A 27,713-nucleotide genomic window follows, 5' to 3' on the forward strand; every position below is an offset into this window, starting at 1 on the left:
CCAACAATAAATCCAGTTTTTCAGCCTTTCTTGTTTGATCTCTCAACTCTAACGCTAATTGGAACTAGGTTTTTTAGGAATCCGCAGGAAGCCAAGCTTGCCACTTTCTGTCATCTTTAAACTTTAATCTAAGTTTAATCTAACACCCGATATTGATGTCTGTCAAAATGGATTAAGGCGGAACCTGGATGGACTGAATTATTTTTAAAGCTAGTATTTGGCACATCAGGGTCGAAAGAACCATTTTTTTATTGTTCCACGTGGCTTACAGGTCTCAGATGAGGACTGAGTACTTATAGGCCCAAAGAAGTTAAGGTTTGTCTAAAGGTACACTGAGCCTTAGACAACAGCCAGGAACTAAACCTTCAATCAGATTTATCGGTGGATCCTGCAGTTTCTTAGCCCAGACTGTGACTGGAATGAACAGAAGCATATGGTTTTATGTAGACATAGTATGCTGGGGTGCTTTTAGGGCTACTGTCAAGCTTAAGCTTGAACTTTGGGATAAACCCCCAATGTTCACTGTTAACACTCTGCTGCCCAGAATACCAAAATCAAGGAGTATGGTAAAGGGGTGGGTGTCTGAAAGACAATGATGAGATAGGTTACGGGTAAGTCAACTCTAAGGCTGAGCAAAAGCAAAGATTAAAATGTAGTGCTCTGTTCCACAGTGGCAGCAGCGCTAACAGGGAGGGCTGGTGTGAGCAGAAATGCATGGAGGACAGCCAGAATTTCCTTAGCTTTGGTTATGTCTGGAAAAGTAGGGCCATATCACTTACACAAGTTCCATGAGCATCAATGAAAATGAGTTAAAGAACTCTGGAACACAAATTTGGCAGTACACACACTGCAGTGCGTCATCACCCCTGCACACAGGAAGCGGGCAGCCATCTTCTGAGGCGGAATTTCTTTGGACTCATTGCAAGGTCTTCATCCTGTTCCCAGAACTTGACCTAAACAAAGTTACTGCTCCTCTGCTTCTGTCCGTGAAGGCTTCTGAAATGGGCGGATTCAGACGAGAACCCCCCTATACACGGTGGATCGCATCCTCCCGTGCGTTGTCGGGAGCACCGAGTATCGCTGCGTGGAGCTCCCGATTCCAGCCGGCAGGGCAGGACGCAGTGCCTGCTCTCAGGAGCCGCAGAACGTTTAACAAGGAACGTTTAACAAGCCTTCTGCCCTCCCCAGTATTTCACATTCCTGCTCTCACCACCCTGCCTGCCCGTCTGCAGCAAAGACATAAACACCGCGGACACCGAACTCCCACCGGCGGCTAACCCGGGTGTGCGGTGCTGTGTAACGGTGCGCTCGCTGCGCTAACCGAGCCTGGGCTCGCGGCAGTAACGGCGCGTCACTCAACGGCCGGTACATGCCCACTCGCCCAGGCCTCGGCCGGGATCTACCGGCAGGGCCCGCTCCCCCTCCAGCGGGGCACCGGGGCAGGCGGTGCTCTAGCTCCCGGCCGGCGCTCCGGGCAGTCAGTCCCCCCGCCGCCGCAGGGCCCCGCCGCACCCGGGCCGGTGCAGCCCCGGCAGAGGACGCCGCTCCCCGCCCGCCGCCACGCCCGGCCGCAACCGCCCCGCCCCCCCAACCGGGCCCGGCGGGGGCGGCGTCCCGCGCGCAGCGCCCTGCCCCCGCCCCGGCCCCGCCGGAAGTGCGGCCCCGAGCGGCGGCGCGGCCTGGTGGCGGCGGCTGCCCAGGGACCCGCCATGCTCTTCCGTTTCGGCGTGGTGCTGCCGGCCCGCATGACGGAGGGCGGCGGCGCGCTGCTGGTGGCCGGCTCGCGGCCGGAGCTGGGCCAGTGGGACCCGCAGCGCGCCGTGCCCATGAAGCCGGCGCGGCCCAGCGCCCCGCTGCCGGCCCAGGAGCCCGCGCTGTGGCTGGCGGAGGTGGCGCTGCCGGACGAGGACGCCTCCAGCCCCTTCTGGTACAAGTTCCTCCGGCGGCAGGGCGGCGACCTGCTCTGGGAAGGTAACGGGCGGGCGGGCGCCCTCGGGCCGCGGGACGGGCCGCGCTGGCGGCTGGGCGGAGCCGGCGCCCCGCCCAGGGGAGGTGCTGGCGGCGGGGCCAGGCGGGGGGGAGCGGCCGGACGGCGGCGCCCTGGGCCCCGGTGAGGCGGGGGGAGCGCGTCGGGCGCGGGCTTCAGCCGGCGGGGTGCCGCCGGGGGCCCGCCTGGAGCGGTGGCTCGGCGTTGGGCGGAGCTCTCCGCCCTGGGGGCATCGCTTGCCCCGCTGGCGGCTCCGAGAGCCCCGCGCCTGGCCCCGAGCATCGCCCGGGCAGGGTCCTGTCAGAGGGGCCGGCCCCCAGCTGGGTGCTGCGGGGGCGGCGGGGACGGCGCTGGCCGCCGCCTGCGCGGGGTGGCCCGAGTCCGGCAGCGGGCAGAACCTGCGTGTCGTGACATGCCGTGAGCACTCGCTAACAAAAACGTTTTGTTACCATGTGGCGGAGGACGGTGAGTGCAGAAGGAACCTGCACTTCTAGGTTGATAAAAGCCCTCTGAAGCAGTTGCATTGGGTTTTTTCTTACTTTAGCACACGTTGTCTTTTTTTTTTTTTTTTTTTCTTTCCCCAGAAGTAAAGAGCTCAGAGTTTCGTACTTGCGCTTTAAGGTGCGATCTGTTACTTTTTTTTTTTTCAGTAAGCTGAAATGTCACGGTGGCATTTTCAGGCTGGTAAAGTTTACTATCGGAATTACTGGGAAAAAAATAGGGAAGGTTTTGTCACAGCTTTTCCAGTCGCCGTGCTGTTGCAGTAGGACTTCCACCTTTTTTCTCTTCTGTGTTGACAAATGTTGGATAACTAGTCAGTTTGCATGTGCTGTTCTATTATATCTGAGGATCTTAAAATACAACTGTATGCTGGGTCACATAAATCACTAAATACGGACCTGACAGATGCCTAGGTAATTTGTGAGGGTGGTTTTTATTTATAAAATAGTTTTATAATCCACATACCGAAATAATGTGTTGTACAGCAGTTGCTCTTCACCCATTTTAAGAATACATATCACACTTTTAAACTGCCATTCTGTCACATAGACTAAAACATGTGTGTTGTCATAAGTTGCATTTATTTTTTTCTTTATGCTAATAAAAACTATATGTTAATAGTACCTTCGCAGAAGTTTATATTGTGAAGTACTGTTTACACTGTGTAATAGTAATTGTTTTATTTAGCAGCTAAAATAAATAGTATATTCTGCCTGTTTTAACCATGTTTTTCTTTTGCAGAAATGCAGGAAAAGTGAATTTATGGAATAAAAATCTTTGCATCTGTCCAAGGAAGCAGAATTGGGTCTCTTTTGAAGGTGCCGAGTTGTATATAATATGCCAGTGATACTGGTGTATAAAAAAAGTCCTCACCACACAGAATATAGAAATAGTAATAGAGCATTCCAGTCTGTAGAGAATTTGCGATTGTAAGGTGATGGTTTCTGCCTTGTTGGGAAGTAATGACATCTCAAGGTATTGTCTGTACCTGGGAGCACATTTACTAAATGGAGTCTGAGTAATAAATTATGTTTTGGCAGTAGTGCTACTGATGCACTTCTAGGATTTAACGTGCATGGGATTTTTTTTCTTGTCATTGTGAATGCTCAGCAGTTTGAGCTTAGCTCAAATGATAGAAAACAAACAGGCATATCATCCAAATGCAGAGGGGATTCTTAATTACTTATTCATATCAACCATTTTTTTCTAAGTCGTTACTTACAGGAAAGAACTAAATTAGCTTAAACTTTGAAATTTATTGTTCTTCATGTGTTACATGAAGGGAGCTGAAGGATGTTTTTCTGTCCAGTGATTAAGAAATATCTTGCTGTCCCTTTTTGTGTCATTTGTTTTAATGATCATTTTTTCAACTGTAAAACTTTTGTCTGTCATCTGTTTATTCTTGTAAAAATCACATTTTGAAAAGACAACTGCCTGTTTTTAAAAAAACTTTTTTTGTGATAAGTAAATGCTGTGCTTTAGCTCTTTAGTATCCTATGTGTTTATTAAAATGTACTTTGGGAGATATTTAGCAGTTACAAAACATCTGCAGTTTTGAAGCCATGGTTATGAGGGATAAAGGAAAGTGCAGAATGATCCTAGCTCGAAGTTTATGAGTTGAGGTGTTCATCTGTAACGAGAGAAAAACCTATCCAATTATGGGTGCAGATATGCGAGTGTGCCGTATTTAAGAAAATTGCTCCCAATTTTTTCATTAGTATACTTCAGTGAGAATTCCATTAGTAATGCATATTATTTTATAATACTACAGTACATGTTGAATCGTATGTTTTGAGTGTAAATTTTGTTCATCCTTAAAGCCATTCCACTGCAATGGGGAAACTTAAAGTGAAGTTATTTTTCTTGTGGGCTAGAAGAGTCAAAGTCACGGGCTAGTGTTCTGTGGCTTTTGGGTTCTGCCAGGTGGTCTGGTAGGAAGCCTTCAGGTGAGGCTTGGCCTGCAAGAAATGACAAGATGGCTTGTTGCTTGTGTCTGGAGGGCACTAGTTCCCCTCTCTAGGAGGATGAGGTGGGAGAGGAGACTCTCCTGTGCTCCTGAAGGTTCAGATACTTACCTCTGCTGTCCCAGGGCGATGATGCAGCTCGGTATGCAGGGCCTGTTGCTTAAAACTATTGAGCTCTTATGGCTCAAATCACGATTGCTGTATGCACTTTGGCTCAAGTGAGGTTTCTTCAGAGTTGGTACTTTGTTTACCTGCCGTGAGCTCAGCTGAAAGGCCTGTTACCCAGGAGGGTTTCTGACTGCTACAGCCTACCTGTGAAAAACAGGTTGGTTATGTTGAGCTGTAAAATCTGGGAATAGATTAGAAATAAGATTAAGACTAAATGAATGTATATATCCCCTGCCCCCCACCTGCATCCTATGTGTCTTTCTCTGTACTTTGGTTTTGATGTAGATTCTTCAGAACTGGGTTTATATGTCTCAGCTTGGAAAGTAAAAGTATATTGTGCCTACTGTCAAAACTAAATAAATACAAGATGAAACTTACAGTTGAATTTGTTTTTGTGAGTTTATGCTTGAACACTCATCTATGCCTTTATCCCCTTTACTCTGATCTAAATAAACTGTAGGTACTATGCAAGATACATGTTCCATAATAGGACAGAGGAGTTGCTAAGGGTATGCCCCAAACTGTAGTTTGAGATGATGGAATGCAGTCTGTTGACACCTTACATTTTGAAAAGGGGAGAAAACATATATAAAAAATATAAGGTTATATTCTAAAATGTTGATCCGTTGTCACATAACCATTAGTTTGATGTAGTTGGTGTTTGCTTGAAGCTTGCGAGAGACAAAGCTGAAAAGCATAGTCAGCCTGTGTTCTAGTAATTTGTACAGGTGAGCAGAGCCTTATTCCTTCCAAAAAGAAAACTTCTCTAGTTTTGGGGAGGGGGGAGGATAGAAAAGGTGTCTTGTTTGAACTGCTGTTGCTCTCTGTGGTTTCTTGGGCACCCAAAACCAACAATACAACACAGTTCGATTTAGAAACAGTTGGGTATGTTGGCCTTCCAACATTTCCAGTCCATGCTTCTGTGAGCTTGTTAGTTACAGTTGAAGCCATCTGTTGGACAACATACACTTCTGATGAGAGTTCAAAAAGACTGGAACATTTATGGAGTAATAAAGGTTTTCATAATGTCGTAATATAATTAGTGGAAATACTAGAAGTAAAATTTGATCATAGCTTTCAAGGGTTGAGCACTTGATTGGCTGAAAACATCAATGATAGTAAGGTGTATTAAAATTCCATTTTCAAAGTGTGTTGAAACCTAAAACAGTCTCTATTGGCCTCAACTCCATGGAACAAAATGGGTATAATTTCTTATTTTAAAGGGAGAGATTCTTTAAAGGCTGTATAGGCAGTTAATAACTAGTTGTCATTTGCATTGGAGAGATTGTAACAGAATAAAACATATTTTGGTCTAAGCCATAGCAGGATAAAGCAAAGTAAAAATTCTTTGAGGCTATTCTGGTGAAGCACAGTTGGACGTGACATTATTTTTCTGTAGCCTAGATGAATGTCGTCGTCTTTCCCAAAGCTAGTCTATAGATCGCTACATTAGGTAGCATTTTTATTATTAAACAAAGAAAAACAGTCTGGAGAGGATACCATTTCTTCGTACTCTTTTAATGCAGAGATTTTATGTAGTATTGTTCCCACTGGGTGTCGCCGTTTTACTTGCGTATAGCCAGTGACTGCCTAGTTTCTAGCAGCTACTTGCACATTTCATCAGTGTTTAATCTGTTCCGCTTTTGAAAATAATCCAGGGTTTTACTTGCTTCCCCCATCCCAGTCTTGTTCTGAAGTAGGTAGTGATGAGGAAGACACATAAAGCACAACTGGATATTGATAGTTGAGTGAGTGTGGGTAATTAACACATTTTGTTTGTGCAAGGCTGTTGCTTTCTGGACAATGCTAGATGCCTTAACACTTTTCAGGTGTGAGAAAACTTTATGAGTAAAAGTGGATAACTTTGAAATCTACTTTCCAATAAGTCTTCAGTGAATGAAGAGAAAATTTTGTTTACAAAGTGCAATAGCTCCTGGTGTTTTGTTCTTCATCCCCCTCAAGACATAGGTTTAGCGTGGATTCTGGTATAATTAATTGGTAGGAAGTTTTTCATTACTTCCTATCTGTGTGTCAGCATTAACCAACTTACACTGAGCAGACTCCTGGAGATCAATAAATCAACGGAGAGTTGCCCCTGAAACTACACAATTAGAAGAATAAAAATAAGTATGTACGTATGCAGTCCTCTGGATTTGGCAGGTATGTGTCATTTCCTACCCACGGAGACAATCTGGGGCCAGCTCTGACTGCTGTGAGAGCCCAACTAAAGCATTTGTGGTTATAGTGAGTAAAGTTACAATAAATGCATTGGTTTTGCAAATACTTTTATTTATTTACCATTTTTCCCATCCCCACTTAACTCCCTGCCCTCACTTCCAAGTGACAGCAGCCTGCGATATGGGTCAAGAATTTATTTTCAATGGCCAGAAGCCCTGAGAAGTGTAAGTAACGGGGATGATACTGTGGTTAAGATTTTACCATGGTTACTATTTTGATGTAGCTTATTTCCTACCTATCGTTCAGTAGTCTTGGCTGGTATGGTAGAAAGTAACAATCAGTAGCATACATAGAGTTTCAAAGCTGTTCGGAAGGCTGTATTACACTATACATCTTGTTGCTGTCAGCCATTGTTCTATCATCCTTATTTTCTTTAATATTATTTCCACCATCTATGTGAGAAGAACCTCTTTTTTTATGAGCTGAATTCCATTTTAGTTCTTATCTCTGGCCTAATCTACATCATTAGACGGGGCATTTGATTAAAAACTCTTTGTATGGTAGCGGCTCCCATTGAGAAACATCTGTGCCTAATCAGACATAGAGGGAGGAATGAAACACATGTTTTTGTAAGTTGCCTTTGAAATGTCTTATTTTTTCATCTCTGATTTAAGGGGGTAAAAAAAAAAGCCTTGTTGATTAACAACATTAAATGCTGAGGGTGGCTTTCTTGTAAACCACTTAGTTCTAATTCTGGCATAATTAAAAAAAAAATCCATGAAAAGTTCTCTGCAGAGTAGACTAATAGACAAAATCTCAAATTCAGCATGGATTCTAATAGGTTTAAAACTTGTTTCCTTGGTTATATATATCAGCCCTACCAAATCAGAAGTTGAAACAGTCTGATTTAAGTCTGGTAGGAAGTAAACGTGCGGTGTATGATACAAATGGTCATCTGCTTTTTGGTTTGGATATCTCTTTTGGGCTGGAAAATGCAAGGAAGCATTTCTGAAAATCAAACCAGTCATGAAGGAGTTAGTGAACCAGGTGTGGCAAATGAACAATTTTGTCTTATAGCAATATTAGATATTTAAGTAATACTATAAATTCCTCTACTGTTTTCAGAATCTAAAGGGAAGACGGTTTATTGACAGCAGAAAAAGTAGCATTAAAAAGCAGAGTAAGTATACTTTCATTAAGCACACAAGTAAAGGGTTAGTATATGACACAGAATTCAGATGCGTTATTTGGCACTTTGTCAGGGGTGTAAAAACAAAGCGCCTTTGCTGAGACTTCACGAAGGTGGGACTCTGGTCCAAGAGCCTGTGGCAGGTTCAAACTGGTGAAATGCCTGACTTCACTCAGTTCCAGTGAGGGGAATTCAGCCTCCCCTACCTCTGTGCTTTTAACAGTCAGGAGCAATTCAGCTGTGGGGGGGTTGAGACAGATCCTGGTTTAAGACATCAGAGATTGAATTTCATTTAGACAGGCGGCAGGGAGACTTCCATGATGTAATCTGGTGTAAAGGGTAAGTGAATTTGAATATCGTAAGTGTAGTGAAGGAAGTTCAATTAAAATAATATCCGATAATGACACCATGCAGTAGCACATTCGGGTAACTGTGAGAATTGTGTCCAAAATGGGACTTGAGGCTTTTCTTCGTTGGTATGAAAGATAAGGAAGCTAGCAAACACTTAATCTTTTAAATCATTCATTTTGCAGGGTTTTTTTTCCCAATGTTTCTCATAGTTCCTGTTGTTCTATTACTGTTTTTTTTTTTAAATCTTCTATTCCTCAACCCCTCTGTGTTTCTCTGCCCCCAGAGTGTTGATGGTGCTTATGATGTTATTAAACTCTTCCAGGGGAATTTCTAAGCAGCAAACTCAAGATGTTAATTTACCTTGTTAAAGGACCTCATTTAATATTGCAAGTGTAATTAGTTATAATATTTAGGCATACTTAAAATTTTGACTTGATGTGTAAAGCCTGCTGCTTCATGCAAAATTTATGGCAAAGATTACAAGAGTAAGTCTTTGCTCTTACTGATTTGTAAGCAGGTGATCTGAAGATTGCCTGGCTGCTTGCTGTTTGGATTTGTTAGTTGCCATTGAAGCTAATGTGTGCATCTAAGGTTGTCTAAGTAGCCCTGTGGTTTTTCAAAAGTAGCAGTGAACTGAGAAACACACTGACCTTGCTGGGTTTGGAGGTTTGGAAGTTCTGTGTTTGTGGTTTAGGGTCTGCCTAAGGCAGGGACAAGGTACACAGCACCCCTATGGCTGCTGCTGTGCCCTGGAGTTTCTACATACCTTCCCTCAAACAGTAGAAAAGATAAAAAAATGCAAAAAGCTGGTAGCTGGGAGAGCTGTGGCTGAGCAGCACACTAAGTGGCTTTTCTGCAAAGAGCCTTGCAGAGACAGTGGAAGAGGCAATCTTATTTTTTTTTTTTGTTCATTCATGTTTTCTTCTGTTTGCCACACTTAATGGTGCTGAGAAATTTCATTGACCCAGATTTTGCTCATTATCTTTTGAGATCAAGCTGATAATTTCACCACTGTGACTCTTCTTTTAATCTGCATGCAGTTGTCCTCTGTGTCAGCATGAGTCTGTGCTGTTGGCAGACTGCTGGATTATAATTTTTTCATCCCTGCAGTACAGCTGTAATAAAATAGTAACTGATGGGTTTTCATTGCACTCTGTTACTCTATGTGATTAGATCAAATTTCAGAAGATCCTCCTCTGGTCCCTGCTTATCTTCTTCCAGTCCTCAGTCTTTGGACATCTTTTACTTACTGTATCTTCACCTATTTTTCCTTTGGTTTGTTCTGTCTCCATCTTTTGCCAGTGCCATTTATCATTTATGTGGAGATCTGTGGTTTTAATCTTTGGTCGGTTGCACAGCCAGCTTCCCTCTTGACCACTTTGGTCATCCTTCCTATGCATTAAATCAGGAGCCGTAAGTGCAGTCACGCAGATTTTGAAGGAGCTCCCTGTGAGGCTTGAGCTGTAAGCAAGGCTGCTTGGTTGCTTTGCTCTCCAGCAGTCCCCTGCATCAGTGGATTCTCCTGCACAACCATCTGCAGTAGAGACAAACAAGGGGGTTGCAAAAGCAATGAGAAGCTTTGTCATTTAATGCCTAGAAACTCATTTTTATGTTTTTCTTTCAGATAAGCATTTTTGCTGTGAAGAGTCACAAAGATGGAATTGAAATGAAATCATTCTGGATCTTATTGAAGGAAAAAGGGTGCTACCCTATTGGTTAAACAAGGACCCGTGCCTTCTAATAAACTCATGCAAATTCCTTTAGTGCTTTAATTAGGGAAGTCGATGTGATCGCTTGACAAGAGGATCGGTACCGTTCACATATGTAACTTACCCTTTTTTATGGCTGAATTTTACATGTTTTTAAATGATTGTGTGTTTGCCTCCCAAAAATAAATAGTTAAGCCAATGATTTGCTACTTGGAATAGTGTGAATAAAAACAAAATGAAGAAAAATACTAATTTAGAAGTGGTTTGCACTGTAAAAACTTGTCTTTTCTCTTGTGTATTGCCCTTTCTCAAAGAGCATTTGTGCTTATTTTCTCTTCTGCAAAGATGTATAGGTGAGTGGAAAACAGATTTGATTTTCTTTGCTTTACTATGGGCTCTAGGAACAGAAAAGTTGAAATGCTGTTAAAATCACCCAAATCTTTGAGGCTGCACAGTTTTCTTGATTATAAAAAACCCTAAAAATTCACCCAAATAATTGTTTATTTCATATTAAAGGTACCTGGAAGCCTACCCAGTGGTCTGGCGGTGTGTGCTGTGAGCTCTGGGACTGGAGCTCTTGTTGTCTGGCAGACGCTGGTGAGGAGTTACACAGCTGCTGGGCCTGAGCATGGTGTTTAAATGCGAGTTGTGATAAATTCCCACTCTAGAGACTGGGAATTCACGGAGGGTTTACTCAAAGTATCTTGAACTCTTTGCGCAAGGTTTGGGTAAGCATGGGGAGACTGGTTATTGTAAGGGGGCGGATGTATTTATAGTAACAATTTATTTATCAAAGGGTTCCTTTTGGTGAGAATTTGCCTCGCAGCTCCCCTAGGGATTCTGCAGCATGCCTTCAGCTCAGCACCATCTGTTTCAAGCTGTTGCCCTCCTAATGGCGTGAAGTCTAGAGCACCCAGCTTGTAAAAGGGATATGAAGTCCTCCGGCTGTTCAATGTCCATGTGGATGGCGTGTGCCTGGGACCGGCCATGGTGCACACTTTTCCCAGTAAAGATGTGACATGCACTTGTGGTCCTGGAAGCATGCTGGGTTGCAGCAAATTAAGCCCTGGCCCTTCTCTGTGCCATGCCAGACAGCGATGCAGAGGCACCCTGGCAGACGTGGCTGCCCAGCACGGTCAGGATAGCCTTCCCAGCTTGTAGGTGCAGCTTTCCCAGGCTTCAGGTGCAGAAACTAAGCTTCAGCACTCGGCTCTCTGTTTCAGTAACTTTATGAAATACTTTGTGCGTTTGAGAAATAAGCGATGCTGCTGAGCATGGCTTTCATGGGGAAGGGCTTCTTGGCGAAGTCACTTGGAAAATGCAAAGGTGCAGTGTCCTTTCAGATACAGAACTTAATAGGGACAAATATAGGGGTAGGACAAACTTAGAAGTGGAGTAGGAAGTTGGTGTGGTTACGAGCAGCTTCAGACATGAGCAGGCATGTCCTGACTCCACATACAGGCAGTCTCACGGCACTTCTGCCTGCACGGGCCGCTATCCTTTCTCTCTGGTGCCTGAACAGAAGGTAAGGAATTAAAAAGGGCCACAAGACACTTTTGATGCTCTGAGTCAGATGCTGCGGAGCTTGGTCCCACTGCCTTCAACATGTGCTCTGTCTCCTCCCAAACTGACCAACCACACCAACAGCCCTGGACTAGGGAGAGAGTGAGGAGGCAGTGGTCTTTGATCCATGGTGCTGGCAGTCACTGCCTGGAGCTGTCCTGGGTGTGGGGAAGCACCCCATGCTTCAGGCTTCCACATCCAGAAAGGGCTTTGCTTGGTCTGTTGCGGTGAGGGAGGAGAGAGTTGATGTGTCACTCTGTGCCAGATTTTTATCCTGCCTCTGAAAGCTATTTTCTTCTTGGTGTGAACTCTTCCAGGGCTTGTGGGAAGTCTTGGGCCAGCTTGTCGGAGCCTGACGGGCTCATGTAACTCTACCCCAGATGAGATGCAAGGAGCCTGCTCTGTCAGCAGAGCTGAAGGGGCTAAGTGAGGCTGAAGCATGTTTTCCCTGGACATAGCTCATACCATTAGGTTGATGCACCTTGCTTCACACAGAGGAAACTCATGAGGAAAGGCTGAAAAAGATAGGGATGGAAAAGGAAGAACTGAGGGTTATCCAGCTAATTAATAATTTCTGCTTGTCACCCAAGCTGTGCCCATTGTCCTAGCTGTATACATTCTGCAGATATACAACAGAACATGTAAGTGATGCTAATTATTTTCTATTTAAAACATGGTTTATGGTCAGTTACCTTGAACAAAAGCTGGCTTTATTGGTTGACTTTTATTTTCATATTACATGACTCTGGAAGATTAAAGTTGAGAGAATTCAATCTTTAGCCCTTTTATAGCAGCTCTAAATCATTCATGAGTTCTACATACTCCTTCAAAACTGTCACCTGGTTCTACTTCTGAAACTGTTTCCTTGCATTGTTCTTTTATGGCATCCAAAATACTGTGCGTTTGCTGTGACAAACTGCTAGCAGAAGCATGATGTGGACCGTTACAATTTTCTCTGTTTTTGAAACCTGGACCGTTAAAACAATTTTCTCTTTTTTTGAAATGTGTTAAATGTGTCTTGTGAAGCAAACTGTGGCGAGAAGCACTTGTGTATCATTTGGATATTACCTAGGTAGTGAGATCCTGATTATTTGTGGTAGTTGCCTTCTTTTGTAAGTCTTGCAAGGGGAATAGAGAATTCAGCTTCCTGAACACAGCTCAGTGCGATCACACTGTTCTCTAAATCAGTATTTCTTGGCGATTTCAGGCATTCTCCCCTGAAATTATATCACTGTATTTTTTGAATATATGTTCAACAAATACATGAATATATATACACACATGAAAAAATGTGTTGAATGTATATGCACATACATTCTGTTGCACAGCCGTCATAGTTCAGTTAGAAGCTAATGTTAATTCATGGATTGGTATAATAATACTTAAGGAGTAGTAAAGAGCTATGCAATTCTTATGACAAATGTTAAGAATGCAAGCTGTTCTTGTTTACTGGAGTATTACAGCCAAAGTGGTAACATACCTTTCGAGATTCCTGTTTGACTGCAGGCCACAGCGGGAAGGTGAGGTCAAGTGGTGCAGAAAAATCAACAGCAATAAATAACAATTAAAGAAGGAAGCTTTTCAGAATGAGATTTGACAAAACCTATTTGAGGGAACAAATGAAACAAATGTCTCATGACAATTTACTCTTGGGTCCACTTTCATGTAGGCTAGGTTGGGGAATGAAGGATGGTGAACGTGAAAAGGGTACAAGGCCAGGAGGTTACTGCCATTTAAGAAGGCAGATGATAGAGAAGGAAGTTAAAAAACCAGCCAAATTAAAACTAGAGGAGGAGGATGGACAGTAAAACTGGCAAATGACAAAGGTGCATGCACGTCAAGCAGCAGCGGCTAGAAATGGGAAAGTAGGAAGCGTGTCGTGGTGCAATTGGGATCATGGAGGCAGAGGCTTTGTTGTCTTGTAGGACTGACTAGTGATTCGAGGAAAGATGAAATTAAGCAGGAGGGAGAGAACACAGATTGTGATTGCAAAAGTTCACAGAGAAACACTTGTGAGAGAGGAGGAACAGTTGTGAGCAACGGAAGGGGCAGTCCTTGTGGGAGCCAGGGAGGGCACCCAGGCACTTGCACGCCAGGAGAAGTAGGGCTGGGAGTAGCAAAAGAGCCAGAGATCCTGAGAACATGGTTTAAAACTTCCAGGGTGCAATGAGGGCTGGTGGCTCCCTGGGGTCACCCCACGGGGCTGGCAGCCAGAAGCAGGCAGCCGGGGGCAGCAGGGGTAGCCCCAGCCCTGGGCATCAGACACCTCCCTGGGGATGGGGATGGGCCGGGACATCTGCCCGTGGGTGGGTGGTGGTCAGGATCAGACACAGCCTTGTGATGGCAGGACCATGGTGATGTGCATCGCTACAGACAGTTGTCAGAGAATAAAACGGGAAGGCAAGATGTGTTATTTGTGGTTGTAAAGATTTTGCTGAATATATGAAGTTAATTAAGTGCCATAAACATCCCTAGCTTTTGTTATGCTGTTGTATTAGTCGATGTATACTGCTGTCTTCAAATACTGTTTAAAAGTGGTAAGAATGTGTAAACAATTAGAAATGTTAGATAAAAATATAGTGGTAAGATTTGTAACTTCAAGGGCTATATACTGATCTTGCTCACCTTATTTATCAAAAGGTGTGTCCTACCATTGCATATGATGCGTAATGGTTCAGCAATATAGAAAGCGAAAATAGTTTTCTGCGTAGTATTTTCTTTTTGGTAAATGTTAGTATTTCAGAATTATGGTAAGACATGCTGCATGTCAGCTGGAAATAAGGAGATTGTTGGAGCTTTAGTATTAAATGTTAGTCTTATTCTCTAATCATGGCATTAAAACATCTCCAAAAATGCTCTTGCTGTAGCAAATTTCCCTAAATGTGGTGCTTGAAAGCTGGTCATGCATTTATGTGCAGCGTGAAATTGAAGATACTCCTTCGGGCATAACTTTACTCAGAAATGTTCTAACATCATTAATAATTTATAAGTGTAACAGGCTTACGTTAAAAGCAAGCCACAGACTAGGTCACTTCCAATCTGCACAATAATTCCTACATGGCAATTAGTATTACAATAAGTATGAAAAAATGGGGGGAAGGAGAATTTACATGTACTGAAAATTTGGAGGCAAAATAACCTTTTGATTGATGACATGACCCAGTTCAACTCAGGTCACTTACTCTGGCATGGTATTAAAAATTTGTCTTCTGGACTAAAGCTCGCACTATTGCCATAAGAGAAGAAGAAGGGGCGATGGGTATTAGTTAATGGAAAACAGTAAGAGAAAATTTTTTCTTTAGACAAGGCCGTTTTAGGTGATTGGGATCGCTTGCCATTGCAGGTGTGACCGTCTCTCTCTTGGTCACTTTGGGCAGCTTTTACTATGTATAAATAGACCCTGTAAGCAGGATGTGCATCTGAAGAGTACAAAGCGATTGTTTATTGGTTAGCAAACGTAAAAGATGGGTAGGATTTAATGAGCTTCTAGGCTAGACACCAGTGTTGGGTCCTGTCACGCCTGAAGTGTCTTTGCTGGCCAGGCAGGTGTGAAAGAGGAGGGGGAGGACCACCCTTCTCTCCTCCCTGAAACAGGTATTCATTGCTACCAGGCTGCTGTCCGCCACCTGCTACCTTTCTTTCTTTGGGATTTGATGCCTTTCCATGTTTTTCCTCTTGAATCCTTAAGCTGGCAACAAATCCAATGTCAGAGTCCTACCTTTGTTTGCAGTTTTACCCTTCTGATCTTGAATGGCTGTACTTTCTGCTCTCTCTGAGGTCTTTCTCGTAGCTTGGCAATTCCTTTAGAAGTAAGCCTGAGGCAAGGTGATGCTGCTTGCCCTGTCAGAGCTAGACCTGGGGCCACAGAAAGCTGGACCCTCCAGAAGACGACCACCCAGCAGAAACATTAAATGCTGAGGTCACATATTATCAGACATTAAATGAAATTAATAATTCTTGAAATTTTTAAGTACCACAGTTCATGATGTGGGAGTCTTACGCAGTTTTAATGCTTTTCAAAAACAATTAGCAAACAATTATTTTAATGCTGAACATTTCCTTTGCAGCAGCACTTCTGTTACCGCTATTTCAGGTGTTAGTAATGTGCTGTGAGAAATGCAGTTTGAACAGGCAGCAAACACCACTCCTGGCCATAAATGCTCTGTTCACGTCTCCTGCAAATCTTGCAGAAGATTTTCCAGATACACAGCCTGCAATTGTCCTCTCTTCTGTTCTAGGTAATGGGCCCCATCATGATCGGAGTTGTGTTTACAACCAGAGCAACATAGTAGATGGAGTTTACTGCCTCCCAATAGCACACTGGATTGAAGTTTCTGGACATACTGATGAGATGAAACATACAACTGACTTCTATTTTAATATTGCAGGACATCAAGCTATCCATTACTCCAGGTAAAAGAAAAGTGCAGGGCTTGGCTGGTGTCAAGTATTCAAACAGAAAATCTGTACCAACACAATGTCAGCAAGATTTGAATTTGAGGTGGTGAATGGTAGTATGTATGTAACAGTAAAGTTTAACGAAGATTCAATACCTCTTTGCAATTAAATCTTACTTTTGGCAATAAAAAGGAGAGATGCTGAGTTCAATGATACCTGCACCTTGTACAGGTGTATTAAGTTGCATCACATCTTTTCAGATTTTTATGACTAGTGGTAATTTATGGATAAATTTATGAGGAACTGTAATTTTCAAATGCTTGTCCACATACACATGTAAATATGCATGTATGCAATGTGTTTGGTTTGGGATTATTTTGCTGAAGAACATCTCCTGGGAAACAAAAAGAATATATTCCATCACTAGAACTTTAGGTGTCACATTATATTGCTCATGTGTGGCAGCAACTGCAATTAGTGACAACGATTAGATGAATTCTCCTTCTGTGCATGCATTGAAAAAAAATACTAAAATTTAGACAAGTCTTAACAAGTTTGTACTTCTGTAGTGTTGAGTCCACTGCCTCACCAGTGAAGCATCCTGGCCTCAATTAGGAGACAGTAAAGCTTAAAGAGGGCACCCACCCTTTAGGGCTGCAGATAAAGCACAGGCTGTATGTAGAGTGCCAGCCTTAGCACTGGTGGTTAACAAAGTGACACTGAGGAATTTGGGACCATTTGAAACTTTTTTTCCATCTCCAGTCACGGATGTGGCAGCAAGTTTGTTGATTGATAATCGTTGCATGAATGCTGGCAGCCCTGGTGTGCCATGTGCAGCTGGTGTTCGTTACAGAGCAGTTAGTGGTCTCAAAAGGCTATGTATTTTTTTAAGAAATCAAACCACCTGGTATTTTCATTAGGTCTTAGCATTGCTTTGTGCAGACTTCTCCGCATTACTGTTTCAGCTACACCAGCCTCACCATCTTGTCGCTCCTCTTTCTACCCTTTTGTCTCTAGCCTCTCACAGGGTAGGAAGCTGAGTTGTCTCGTTCTCATCGTGTTGCAGTATGAGGGAAAGATTTCCTTCCCTTGCTATCTTTTGGAACAGTACGGATTCATAAACACTGTTAGGCCTATGTAGGCATTCGTGTGGCTTGGTACCTTTTCCCTGAGACCCCCTCAAGCTATATAATACGCCTGACAGACTATACTGTTATCTGTGTCTTAAGCATCCGTTTCCATCAAAGCATCCGTTTCCATCACCCTATCAGAGAAAAGATCTTGTTTATTCCAAAGCACAGATTTGCCAATCCCAAATAATCTTTGCTTGGCAGACTAAGTTTGTGAGAAAGAACAGCTGTCAGAAAGCCAGTATCTGAGTACCAGACGCTAACTTATCTTCCTTTCCAGAGGCAGCAGTGATCCATTTAATGCTGCCTTATCTGCATGACTATATGTTTCCAAGGTTAGGTAAAAAGCTGTAGATTCCACTAAAGAATATTTGAAGGAAATTTTCTGAATTGTGTAGTCTTTCCCAGATGAGGATCTCCTCCTCTGTTCCCCTCTCTGAGACACATGCCTTCATTGTAAGACAGTCTTATGCATGCACACATCTTCAGTGATTCTTATTTTTGAGCTATATTAAGTCAGCATACCCTGTAACAGTCCTGTCTCATAATTATTTGTAATACTTTGAAGATACGCAGCCTTAAATGACTTAACAGTTGGAGGCAGATTCACCATTCTGCTGCTTATAACAAAGCAACACAAAAATACTGGCTAAGATGATTTTTTTTGTTGTGTTTTTTTTTTTGGCAGAGCAATTGAAGTGAGCTGCTGAAAAGGCCTTTATTTTATAATGAATTTCTTGATTCAGAAGAGTACTATGGAGATTAATATTACCAAAAAGGAAAAAAAACCCAAACCGCAAAAACCTCCCCCAAACCAGAAGCAAAGAGCCAGTCCCCCTGCCCGTACGCAAACGGCTCAGTGCGTGATGGGGTCGCAGGTGCCCAGCTAAGGTTACTTTTTTCCACACTGTAGCAGAGACAGCAGTACTGTCAGGAGCTTTATGAGCACAAATTCTGAGTTCTGTTGCCAGCTGTAGGATCTTTACAGGATGGTGGCGGCTGGCAAGAAGTGATTTATCAAAGAAAACTTGTGATATGAGCCCCTTCTCTACATCGCTCCACTTTATAGAATTTTCAGGGCGTGAGTTAGCTGGAGAGGAAAGTTTCTCTCTGTTAAAATGGCCTCACACACAAGCCCTCGGACTGATTTTACTTGTCATCTGTCCAATCACAACAATTAGAAACAGTTGCTCTGAGCCTTGCCTCTTCATAAAAATGTGTGCTACAACTTTAAAGGGGCTGCAGCAGGGTGGGAAACAGCTGCTTCCTGCCGGTGCCAAAAATCATTTTGAGTCATGCTGAGGCTGATGGTAATGCTCCAAGGAATCAGATTTTTCTTAGTTGGTATAGATATATTTGCTCATGAATCAGTGAATTTATGTTTAAACTTATTAGAGAACTCACTTTGTGTTGGTTGTTCAGGTTGGAGAGTATATGATGTGATTTTTAAGCATAGCAGGACTGGAATTAATTTTATGAAAGTGTGAAATGGACCTCACCTGCAGCAAGAGTCGTGACTGATACCTCCGTGGCATTAGTGTTCACTTGTTTTGGACATGTAATGACACATATCACCAAATCTGATTCAGGAGAAAGATAACAGTCCCTTTCTCTTTTGCGCTAGATATTACTGCAATAAGATGCTTTCAAATTGCGGGAGAGTTCACTTAGGACACAGTAATTTTCCAAAGCAAATTAGAGTTATTGTAGTCTTTTTCTGGGAGAAGATGACTTCAGAAAATTTGTAAATCTGGGGCATGCTAGTTCCACTTCTGTTCCATCTGTGAAAGGCAGAACTTCCTAATTCTTAAGTGTTACATGCCTTATTATTTATATAAAATCCTCTGCAATTTTCAGAAGAAAGGCATTGCATAAAAGCAAGAGAGGGAGAGACACCTGAAATTACAAAAGCCTTAAATAATATGTTGGAAACAATTATGCTTGATGGCAGAATTAGGTGCTACAGGAATGAATATCACTGAGAGGAAAAGCCATCTAGTTACAGTTTGCTGCTTTCAGACTAATTTTAGGTTTCTGAATCCACCTCTGGTAAGTAGTGACTTCTCACAGATTTTGCCTGCTCATTCTAATATGATGTATGACTACCACCTCTTCATTTTAGGACATACACTTTGATGCCATCTGGTGTCTAATTTTTTAATAATGTGTGTTTCAAATTTGCTGTCTTCATAACTGTAATTTTATTCAGTGTATGTGCTTTTTGGTCATATCTCCTAAATCTGACGACAAAAAATATTTTTTACATGCTTTGCCTGTAAAATGCAGCCAAACTAGGTTTTGTAAGTGAATTCCTCAGACAGAAATGATAGCTAATCTGTAACTGAAGTATTGTTATGGCTGCCAAACATTTTAGAGGAAAATAACACGTCAGCTTTAAATATAAAAGAATGTGACAGGAGAGTTGCTACATGAGAGTAGCTGTGGGTCCTGACAACAATTTTATAAGGTACAGTTTTTATAGTAGTTTTTTTTCCCACCTAAATATTAAGGCTATTAAATATTAATATTTTTATGTTTATGGAGTGAGTGGGATGGTCCTGTAGCTGGATATAATCCAAGAAATTCTGAAGCTGGTGGATGTGTTGCTGTCATCAGTGTTTATGTCCCTGATTTTTTCCATAACATAAAATAAAGCAAAACATAAAAGAAAATAAACCCTTGTGCTTGGAAATACTGTTTTTTCTTTGTTTGTTTCTTGATGATTGCAAATCAAACTTAATTTATGATGTAGTCTTTGTAGCTTGATGGTAAGACTGCTTCCTTCAACACATGTAGGTTATAACCTAAGTTAAATGTTAAGTGGGGATGATCAGGAGGGTGATATAAAATGTGTGCTCCGGGTTTGTACTAGAATGTTAATGTAGACAGGTGAGTGAATGAGGAATGATCCAATGAAAATCCAGATGCTTCTTGTTTATCTTCTGGAGGCACTGAAACAGTATTCTGCTGATGAGTCCTGAGTTTCCTTTTGTCTGTAGTAATTCTGTGAAGAAAATGAGCATTTCCTTGACTGACATGCATCTTTAACTAGGGTGGAAAAGAGGAAAGCTAGTTGAGTATATTTTTGCATGAGAGTCACTGGAGAAGGGAAATAATGTAACTTCTGTAAATTTATTTGGGTCATACGAGGCGCAGTTATTGCTATTTGAGTTTTAGAACACTGCTGGGACTGATGAATGTAAAGATATACTTAAAGACATCTGTGGTAGCACTCAGCTTGAGATTAAGACCACTAAATTCATATGTCTATATACAGACTCGCCGGTGACTGCCTGTCTACTTTAGAGTGAATTGAAGAATTGAATTGGTCTCCAAACTGCACTGAGATGCTGATGAGATCTCTATTGGTTTGTAATGAGACATTAAACATCCTGTCTGGTTGCTTGGATGTTGATGTCTAGTGTCATTTGAGATACTCTAGAGTTTACTGTCTGGCCTCCAGCTGATGTGCTACAAGAACAAGATTTCTTTTAGCTCGTTGGCCATATCTGTGAGCCCCATCCGTGTGTTCCAGATGCTGTAGGACATCTCAGATGTCAATGGGAAACTGTCCTTAGGTAATGCTTTGAGCATTGCTGTGCCTGAAGACAGCAGTTTGTAGATAACAGGGGATAGCTGTCTTCATCTTGATCTTGTATCCCATCCCTAGCCTGTACTAATGGGTAATGTCCATCTCAGTTTTGTATGAAGTCAAAATTAACTTTGAATTCTGTGACTGGAGAAAATACAATAGAGCACTTTTATTTGTTTTTACTCTTTAACTTCTCTTCTGACTTACTGATTTTAATTAATTCACAAAATAAAATGCCCTTCTATTTTAAATGTAATTCTGAAGTAATTTTTTTATTACTGAATTATTTTAAAAGCTGTAAAAGAGGAAGCTGTCACACACACACCCCCCCTCCCTGAAGTGCAGTGAACTATGCTACTGAAGTAGAAAGCTGAACTGATACTTTATGCCTGTGTTATGAATTAAGAAGTGATGATGTCTATGGACATTACTGTAATTAACATTAAAAGCTGAGAGCTAGCTGTCCCCTGTGCCTAAAGAATACTTGTGGTATTAAAGAAAAGAATAAGAAATAATGAGCTCCAGAACAAAAGTCTTTGATTGTATTCTAGAAAAATAATCCTGATTAAAAATACTTAACATCAATAGGAGTTTGACCTTTGGTTTCAGTACTTGGGGTTCTAACTGTAAAATTATCTGGCCATTTTATACATTAAATAATGAAAATATTCTAAGGAACAGTAGTTTGCAGTATGTTCCCATAAACTAGGACATTTGACTACTTGTTGGAATACTGATTCATTATACAGAGCTATAGTCTTAAACTAGTCTAAACTGGAGTCATTGCTTACTTATCAATGGGAATCATCTTTTATAGAATGATTACATATTAATTCTAATTTTTGTCCCTTGTATATCATATTTTTTCCTGTATCACCAGCTCAACTGGAGCCATGAAATGCTTTTACTAGTCTGCTGTGAAGAAAATGGATTTCAAAACAGTGTAAGAAGTGACTTTTAAGCAATTTTTAATCTGAGTTCTTGAAAATTAAGATGCAGTGTGAGGAAATAGGAGCAAGAGTGAGAAGACAAATTATGAGGTCAGAATTTTATCCATTTTTAAAGTTCTTATTTGTTTACATTTACTTCACTTAGAAGTATATCTGTATTGGGTAACAAATACATTTTTCTACACATTTGTCACCCATCCAAACAAAAGGTTTTCCCTTTCATTAACTCCCCACACTGCCCTCCCTAACAATGGCTAGAAAATTGAAAACTGATTCTACTTTTCGAAGTTTTGTGATTTTTGCCTGGGCAGGATGATGGCACCTGGCTGGGACAACCTAAGCCAAGCTGTTGGAGAGTTAGTGACAAATCTGAGTCCCGTCAGCTGTGAACAGAAATCCAGCGAGGATGTGCCAGCAGTGCCGTCGCGGACTGTGGTACCTGTGTGATACCGTGGGTGAAGCGGACTGCAGGGACTCACTTTTCAGTCATTTTGGTTTTCTGAGTACTAGCAAATAACTGTTGTCAGCACAGCTCCAGTTCCCTTGCTGTGACCTACCACCTGAGCACTCGAAAGGAGCTTAGAGTGGGAACTCCTGGATCTCCTGGGTATTACACATTTCTGATTGCATTTGTTGTGAGTGTAACAACCAAAATCCGGCATTAGAATGGGTGATGTAAATTTTGCCAGAAGGAAAAAAACCACAGAGCTATTTAGATTAAAGGTTTTTGCATGACTGTCATCAGTGTTTGCATTCCCAGTATTACTTCTACCTATAGTGTCTGGTCTATTAAATCCAATGAACGGCTTAGCCGTTGTGGTGCCAGGTTTGCTGTGTACTGCAGTGGCTGAGGGACACAAATTATCATCTAGACCTTGGGATGACACTGTTGAAGTGATGGCTGATGAATGTGATCTATGTGAGTACAGTAAAACTGTGGGAGGGAATGATTTTGGCAGCAGATGGGACTGAAAACTAGCAAACTTGTGAACTATTAATATTTTTGTCAGCAGTTTTTCAAATGGCACCATTAATATTCACCAGCTTTTCTGTTTACTCTTCTTTTTATAAAGCTACAATGTATGTTGTCAGCATTATTGATAAATTAATAACTTTCAACAGTTCATAGACAGTCTAAATAGCATAACATTTTATAAATGTTTTAATGTGGTATTTTACATGCTTTGGGTTATTAAAGCAATTAGAATAATTCTTGATAGCACAATAAAAGCACATCCCACTGTTATGTGGATTTTACTTTTGATGGAAACCGATCTATTTCTAATGGAACACAGAATATTTTCACAGTTCAGAAATCACCGAATCCCCTGAAGTAATGCCTAACAATCATCTGCACTGGAAAGAAATGGCCTCCACAGCATCTTCATTTTTGCCTTCTTTTTCTTAAGTCTGTTATATTCCTCATGAGGGAGACAAGATCTGTGAAGCTCTTTCCATTGCTTATCCCTGGAAAGAAAGACAAAGGAAATCTTTTGGACGTTACATATCTAAAAAAATATTTTTTCCTAATCACATTCTGAATCATACTCAGAAGTAATGTCAAGCCCCTTCAAACTGCCCTGTGACTCAGCTGAGACAACCAGCTGGCTTGCCTAAACTTTGACGGCTACAGAAGTGGTACGAGTATGCAATGACTTCCTGAGAGTATTGCTAGAAACCCTAAACAGTAATGCCCCTGAGGCAAGAGAGAGCTTTTGCAGTGACAAATCTCTTAATGTACTCTCATCTCAGAAGTTCATATCATTTTGGGTGGTGCAGGGCTGGGCTGGGCGTTACGGGGTCTGCCCAGTGCCGCCGCTGGTCTGCGGCATGTGCGTGGTGGCAGGAGGAGGAGTGGGACCACAGCGGGGGTCCCGGTGCTCCTGACGCCACATCTGCACAAAGCTTTGCAGGGTGCCGGTTGTTAGATGTGTCATTCCTCTGGACACCAAATAATTTCTGTGTATCAATTATACATATAAAGTACATTGAGCGTGGCTCAATGTGCTTCTGGTCAACTCGGTGAATTTGGAAGACTTGAAAAAAAATTTGAAAATAATTTTAAAAACCTGGCAGGACGTGCATAGCTGAGTTGGACCATGGGTTGTGAGATGGCTGAGGGAGAGAAAGCTGTGAAGACTGGCTGCTGCTTTGTGGAAACACCTTGCTTTTGTCCACATACCAGGAGCTCGTGGCTTGCCAGGTGCGTTAGAAATAAACCTGAAATGAGGGTTTGACTCAGAAAAGCTAGTAATTTAACCAGGGAGGGGGCAACAGGACTCAACAAGCTAAAGGGGAGCTTAGCATGCTGTCTGGATGGTCTTGTGAGTTTTATCTGGACTTTTTTCTGAATTTTTCTGTACCATTCTGCCATTCGTGTGTGGCATTTGGAACAGGCATTTGATTGAGAATTATTTATTTAGAGGGATGATTGTTTAGGAATGAGTATTTCATTAATAAAATGGCAGCAAGCAGAGGCTGACTAGCTGCTGATGGGAAGATGAGCACCTTTTATCAGCTGGCTGGTAGTGGGTAATATTTGCTTAAAACCACTGTTGCTGTTTTAAAATGCGTTTTTTCATAGGTGTGTCGCTGCACAAAATTATTTCCTTACTTCTTAAGGAAAAACTGTGTCATTCTGGGAGCAAAACCCAAGGAAGAATGGGAACCCTCGCTTGAGAAGTAAACATATTTATTCGTTCTGTTTTTCTCTGTGGGAAGAACAGACAAATGTTGATAGTCTAGTAAATACGAATTGTATGTGGGATATCACTGTTAGGGAGCAAAAACCATTGTTGCTTCTAATTTCTCTTTCTGTATTACTGTGCCTCCCTGTCCCTTGTCTGTTTTTCTTCTGGAGGTCTTCAGCCCTTTTTCCTGCCTCTACTCTTTAACATTCAGGCTGTCAGTGAGGGAGTAAAGTTCTGTCTCCATTGGAAAGCAATTTGCTGGTGTTGCCAGCTGTGAATGAAATTGACTGAGATTGTGAAATCCTGGGCAATTTAGCTCGCAGCTGGGATGACTGGGAAGGGGCAGCAATTGCTCTTTCACCAAAGATGATGTTCCAGTTGGCTTACAGATATTTATTTCCTCTTGGTTTTTTACAGGCATTTATGAGGTGCCCTGTAATTGCTGACATTTCGTAGCAGAGTTTATCTAAAGATAGCAGAAGCTCTTTTTCAAAAGCAGAGACTGGGTACTCAACCTTGTTGCTGTTTAATTTACCAGGAGGGACCAAATTCAGGTATTTGGCTGTTATTGGAAGACCTTCACTAAGAGAACTCCATAATTTGCAGCTGGTGAAACTGTTGAACCAGGGACTTGTGTTTGCAGTGTAGACCCATCCTTCCTACCCTTCCCGTGGTTTTTCACAGGCACAACTCCTGGGGCAGGTTATCCTGGCCAGCCTGCAGCTTGCTTTTAAAGAAAAAAAAGCCTTGAAACGAGAGAGTTTTCGGTCTCCAAATGTGAAAGGTAACACCTTCAGATAATTTATTACCACCAGCTTGTTTGGTGTTTGCTTGCTCAGTGTATAACTGTAGATCTGAAACAGGTAACCTGTAAGTCAGAAAAATCTGAAATTAACTGCATAGTTGTTTCAACTCAAGCAAAATCAATGAACGGTAAAAAATACATCATTTAAAACAGTAGCAAGCTGAAGCCATTAAGTTACAAATTCTACCTCTATCTTCAATAATTTTATAAATGCTGAGAGATAGCAATGCATGTTGTCATGCTTAAGTGCTCTGGATATTTGCAAGATGATTTTAAAAATGCTTCTCAATATAAAAATATGGAGAATCCTATTTAAAGGATAAAGAATGATTTATTAGAAAGGAAACTTGAATGTAGCTCTAATTTCTTTGAAGTTTGTGTCAGAAACACAAGTATTTTATTTCCCAAGAGTAAATAGAGATTATCAAATTGCTGCTGTATTTTCCCGTATATAATTTTCTCTCTGCAAGAAAAAATGAAAAACAAAGAAATGAACTGTGTTTGTCTTCCCAGGGAACATGCTAAGAGGCTGAACTGAAAATCTCTTCTTCCCTCTTTTAATGCTTGTACTTTGGGAAATTTAATTTCAGCGAATCAGGTACATAATCCTTGCTGTTTTTCAGAAGTATAATATATGTCCTTTTGTGAACTATGATAAAAATTGAGTCAAATGTTGTAGATGTTGACAAGTTACAAGAAATACGGTTTCCTCTTTATTGGTCCAATGGAAATCATAGTTTGTAAGTTTAAATGAAATGTCTCTTTTCTTTGATGTACAAAAAAATAATAACAGAAAAGATGGTTTTAAGCATGCAAGAAGATGAAAAAGGGAAAACATGCATTTCAGTTTTAATATAGAGACAAGAAAATGTAGAAATAAAAATTAATAATGAATTAGAAGCTCACTCTCTTCTCTCCCTCCTTCCCTCCTTCCTTCCCTCTTATTCCATGTCTGTCTGTCTATCTATCTACCTATCCATCTACCTACGTACCTATAATTTTAGCTGAGTGAAGAGCAACAGGAATGGGATTGTAGCATTCATGCAGAAAGTCATCAGCTGTGGGCCAGCAGCAAGACTCTCCGTGGCTCTGCCTTGCAGTTTAGGGGCTGGATGCTAGATGCTAGCATTTATCTGTGGATGTTGGTGGGCTTCTAGAGCCTTCTTTATTTACAATTTTTTTTTTGTTTGTTTGTTTATCTAGCTTCCCTGGGACTGCCTTTTCAAAAATTTCCAGAACAGTTATATCCAGTGCCTTTACTTTCCCAAGGTGAAGATCTGATAAGGAGGATAGGCATCTTCCCTAATAAAATAATTTCTTTAGTGTTCCTTCTTTCTGCATTCCAGCTGCCAGCTTGAAGGGTTGGCTGTACGCAGACCATTCCTAAATGCAGCGTTAACTACTGCTTTCACTGCAGAAGACTGAATTGCTCAGCTTCCTTTAATACTGAGTTGCTTCGATCTGGTGAGATAAAAGGAGAAAAAAAGCTTCTCAACTATATTTGCGGTCCAGGTAATAGGGCTATCCAGTATGAGTAATGTTTTACAAATGTACAAAGTCAAGCTTCAGCTGAGAATATAAACACGTTTAAATAAATTTTAGTAACAGCAGATCACTTTAATACATTTCTTCAAATGCCTGCAATTTCAGTTTCCAAGCAGGTGAAATGATACTGTTCGGAAAAGAAAGAAATCTAAAAAAAATTTAAAAAAGCAGTTTAAATAAATAGACAACCCTTGGTAATTCTTGTCAATCTTTGGGCTCCAATAAAACCTGCAGCATTGCTCGTTCACAGAATTTAAGTCAAATGATTTTTTTACCCTTTTGACACCCAAGACTTTTTTGAGAGATCCCACTATACTTTGCAGTTTTGTGTTAAGAAGGCTTACACAGGTCCTTCTGGGGCCTCTCAGTAGCTCCGTTACAGTCTCAGCCTCAACTTTTGAGGCTGGCAACTCATCCACCAGGGTTATGAATTTTATGTTTATAATCTAGTAACCAGATATGTTAGCTAAAATGAAATTTTCTGACAATTTTGTTATGGTAGCACCATGCAGCTGTTGTGCCTTTGATTTGACTTTGTTGTGGGAACACATTATTTTAGATATTTATGTAGCTGACTGAGGTGATGCATTGATTCGGTCTTTCTCAATATTTCTGAGGTGTTGTCCCCCAGCCTGTGGTACTCTAGAATGTGTCTTTCCCAGTTTAAAATTAATATAAGTGAACTGATGTGAGTTTAGAAATTCTGAATAAATGTCTTAACCAGAATGATCACAGATACAGAGCCCATCAAGACTGTTGTATTTGAGTGGTACCACAAGGGATGGATGTGATGGATGTGCTTCTTTCTCTGACTGGTGCAGCTCTGAAGGGATTCCAGCACTCTGTACATGTGCATATGCTGCCATGTGAATCACAAGGCCACCTTGCAATAAACTGTGCTTTCCAATTATGTGATTTTCATGAATATGTGCTTTTGTTTCTGAAGCACTGGAATGCATTTCTGTTGGATTTGAAACGCTTTATTTTGAAAAG

The 27,713-nt window shown here is 41.6% G+C and overlaps 1 protein-coding gene across 11 annotated transcripts in view; it reads left to right on the forward strand.

Annotated features, from left to right (window-relative positions):
- Positions 1 to 1,614: 1,614 nt before the first annotated feature.
- The window catches only part of EPM2A (EPM2A glucan phosphatase, laforin), a 53,920-nt gene continuing 27,821 nt past the window's right edge, over positions 1,615 to 27,713 (forward strand). For 5 of the 11 annotated variants that reach the window (XR_005104799.1, XR_005104800.1, XR_005104798.1 and 2 more), the window contains exons 1-2: positions 1,615 to 1,971; positions 15,849 to 16,023. Coding sequence is in view for 8 of the 11 variants with exons in the window: in XM_037391154.1 (XP_037247051.1) it covers positions 1,710 to 1,971; positions 15,849 to 16,023 (437 nt within the window). In the remaining 3 variants the exon portion in view is untranslated. Of the gene's footprint in view, positions 1,972 to 2,057; positions 2,609 to 3,229; positions 10,776 to 11,927; positions 16,024 to 21,610; positions 21,674 to 27,713 lie in introns of those variants that run through there. The other 6 variants (XM_037391155.1, XM_037391159.1, XM_037391156.1 and 3 more) reach the window with 6 other exon arrangements.

This window comes from Falco rusticolus, chromosome 6, assembly GCF_015220075.1.
Source record: "Falco rusticolus isolate bFalRus1 chromosome 6, bFalRus1.pri, whole genome shotgun sequence".
Lineage (NCBI taxonomy): Eukaryota > Metazoa > Chordata > Aves > Falconiformes > Falconidae > Falco > Falco rusticolus.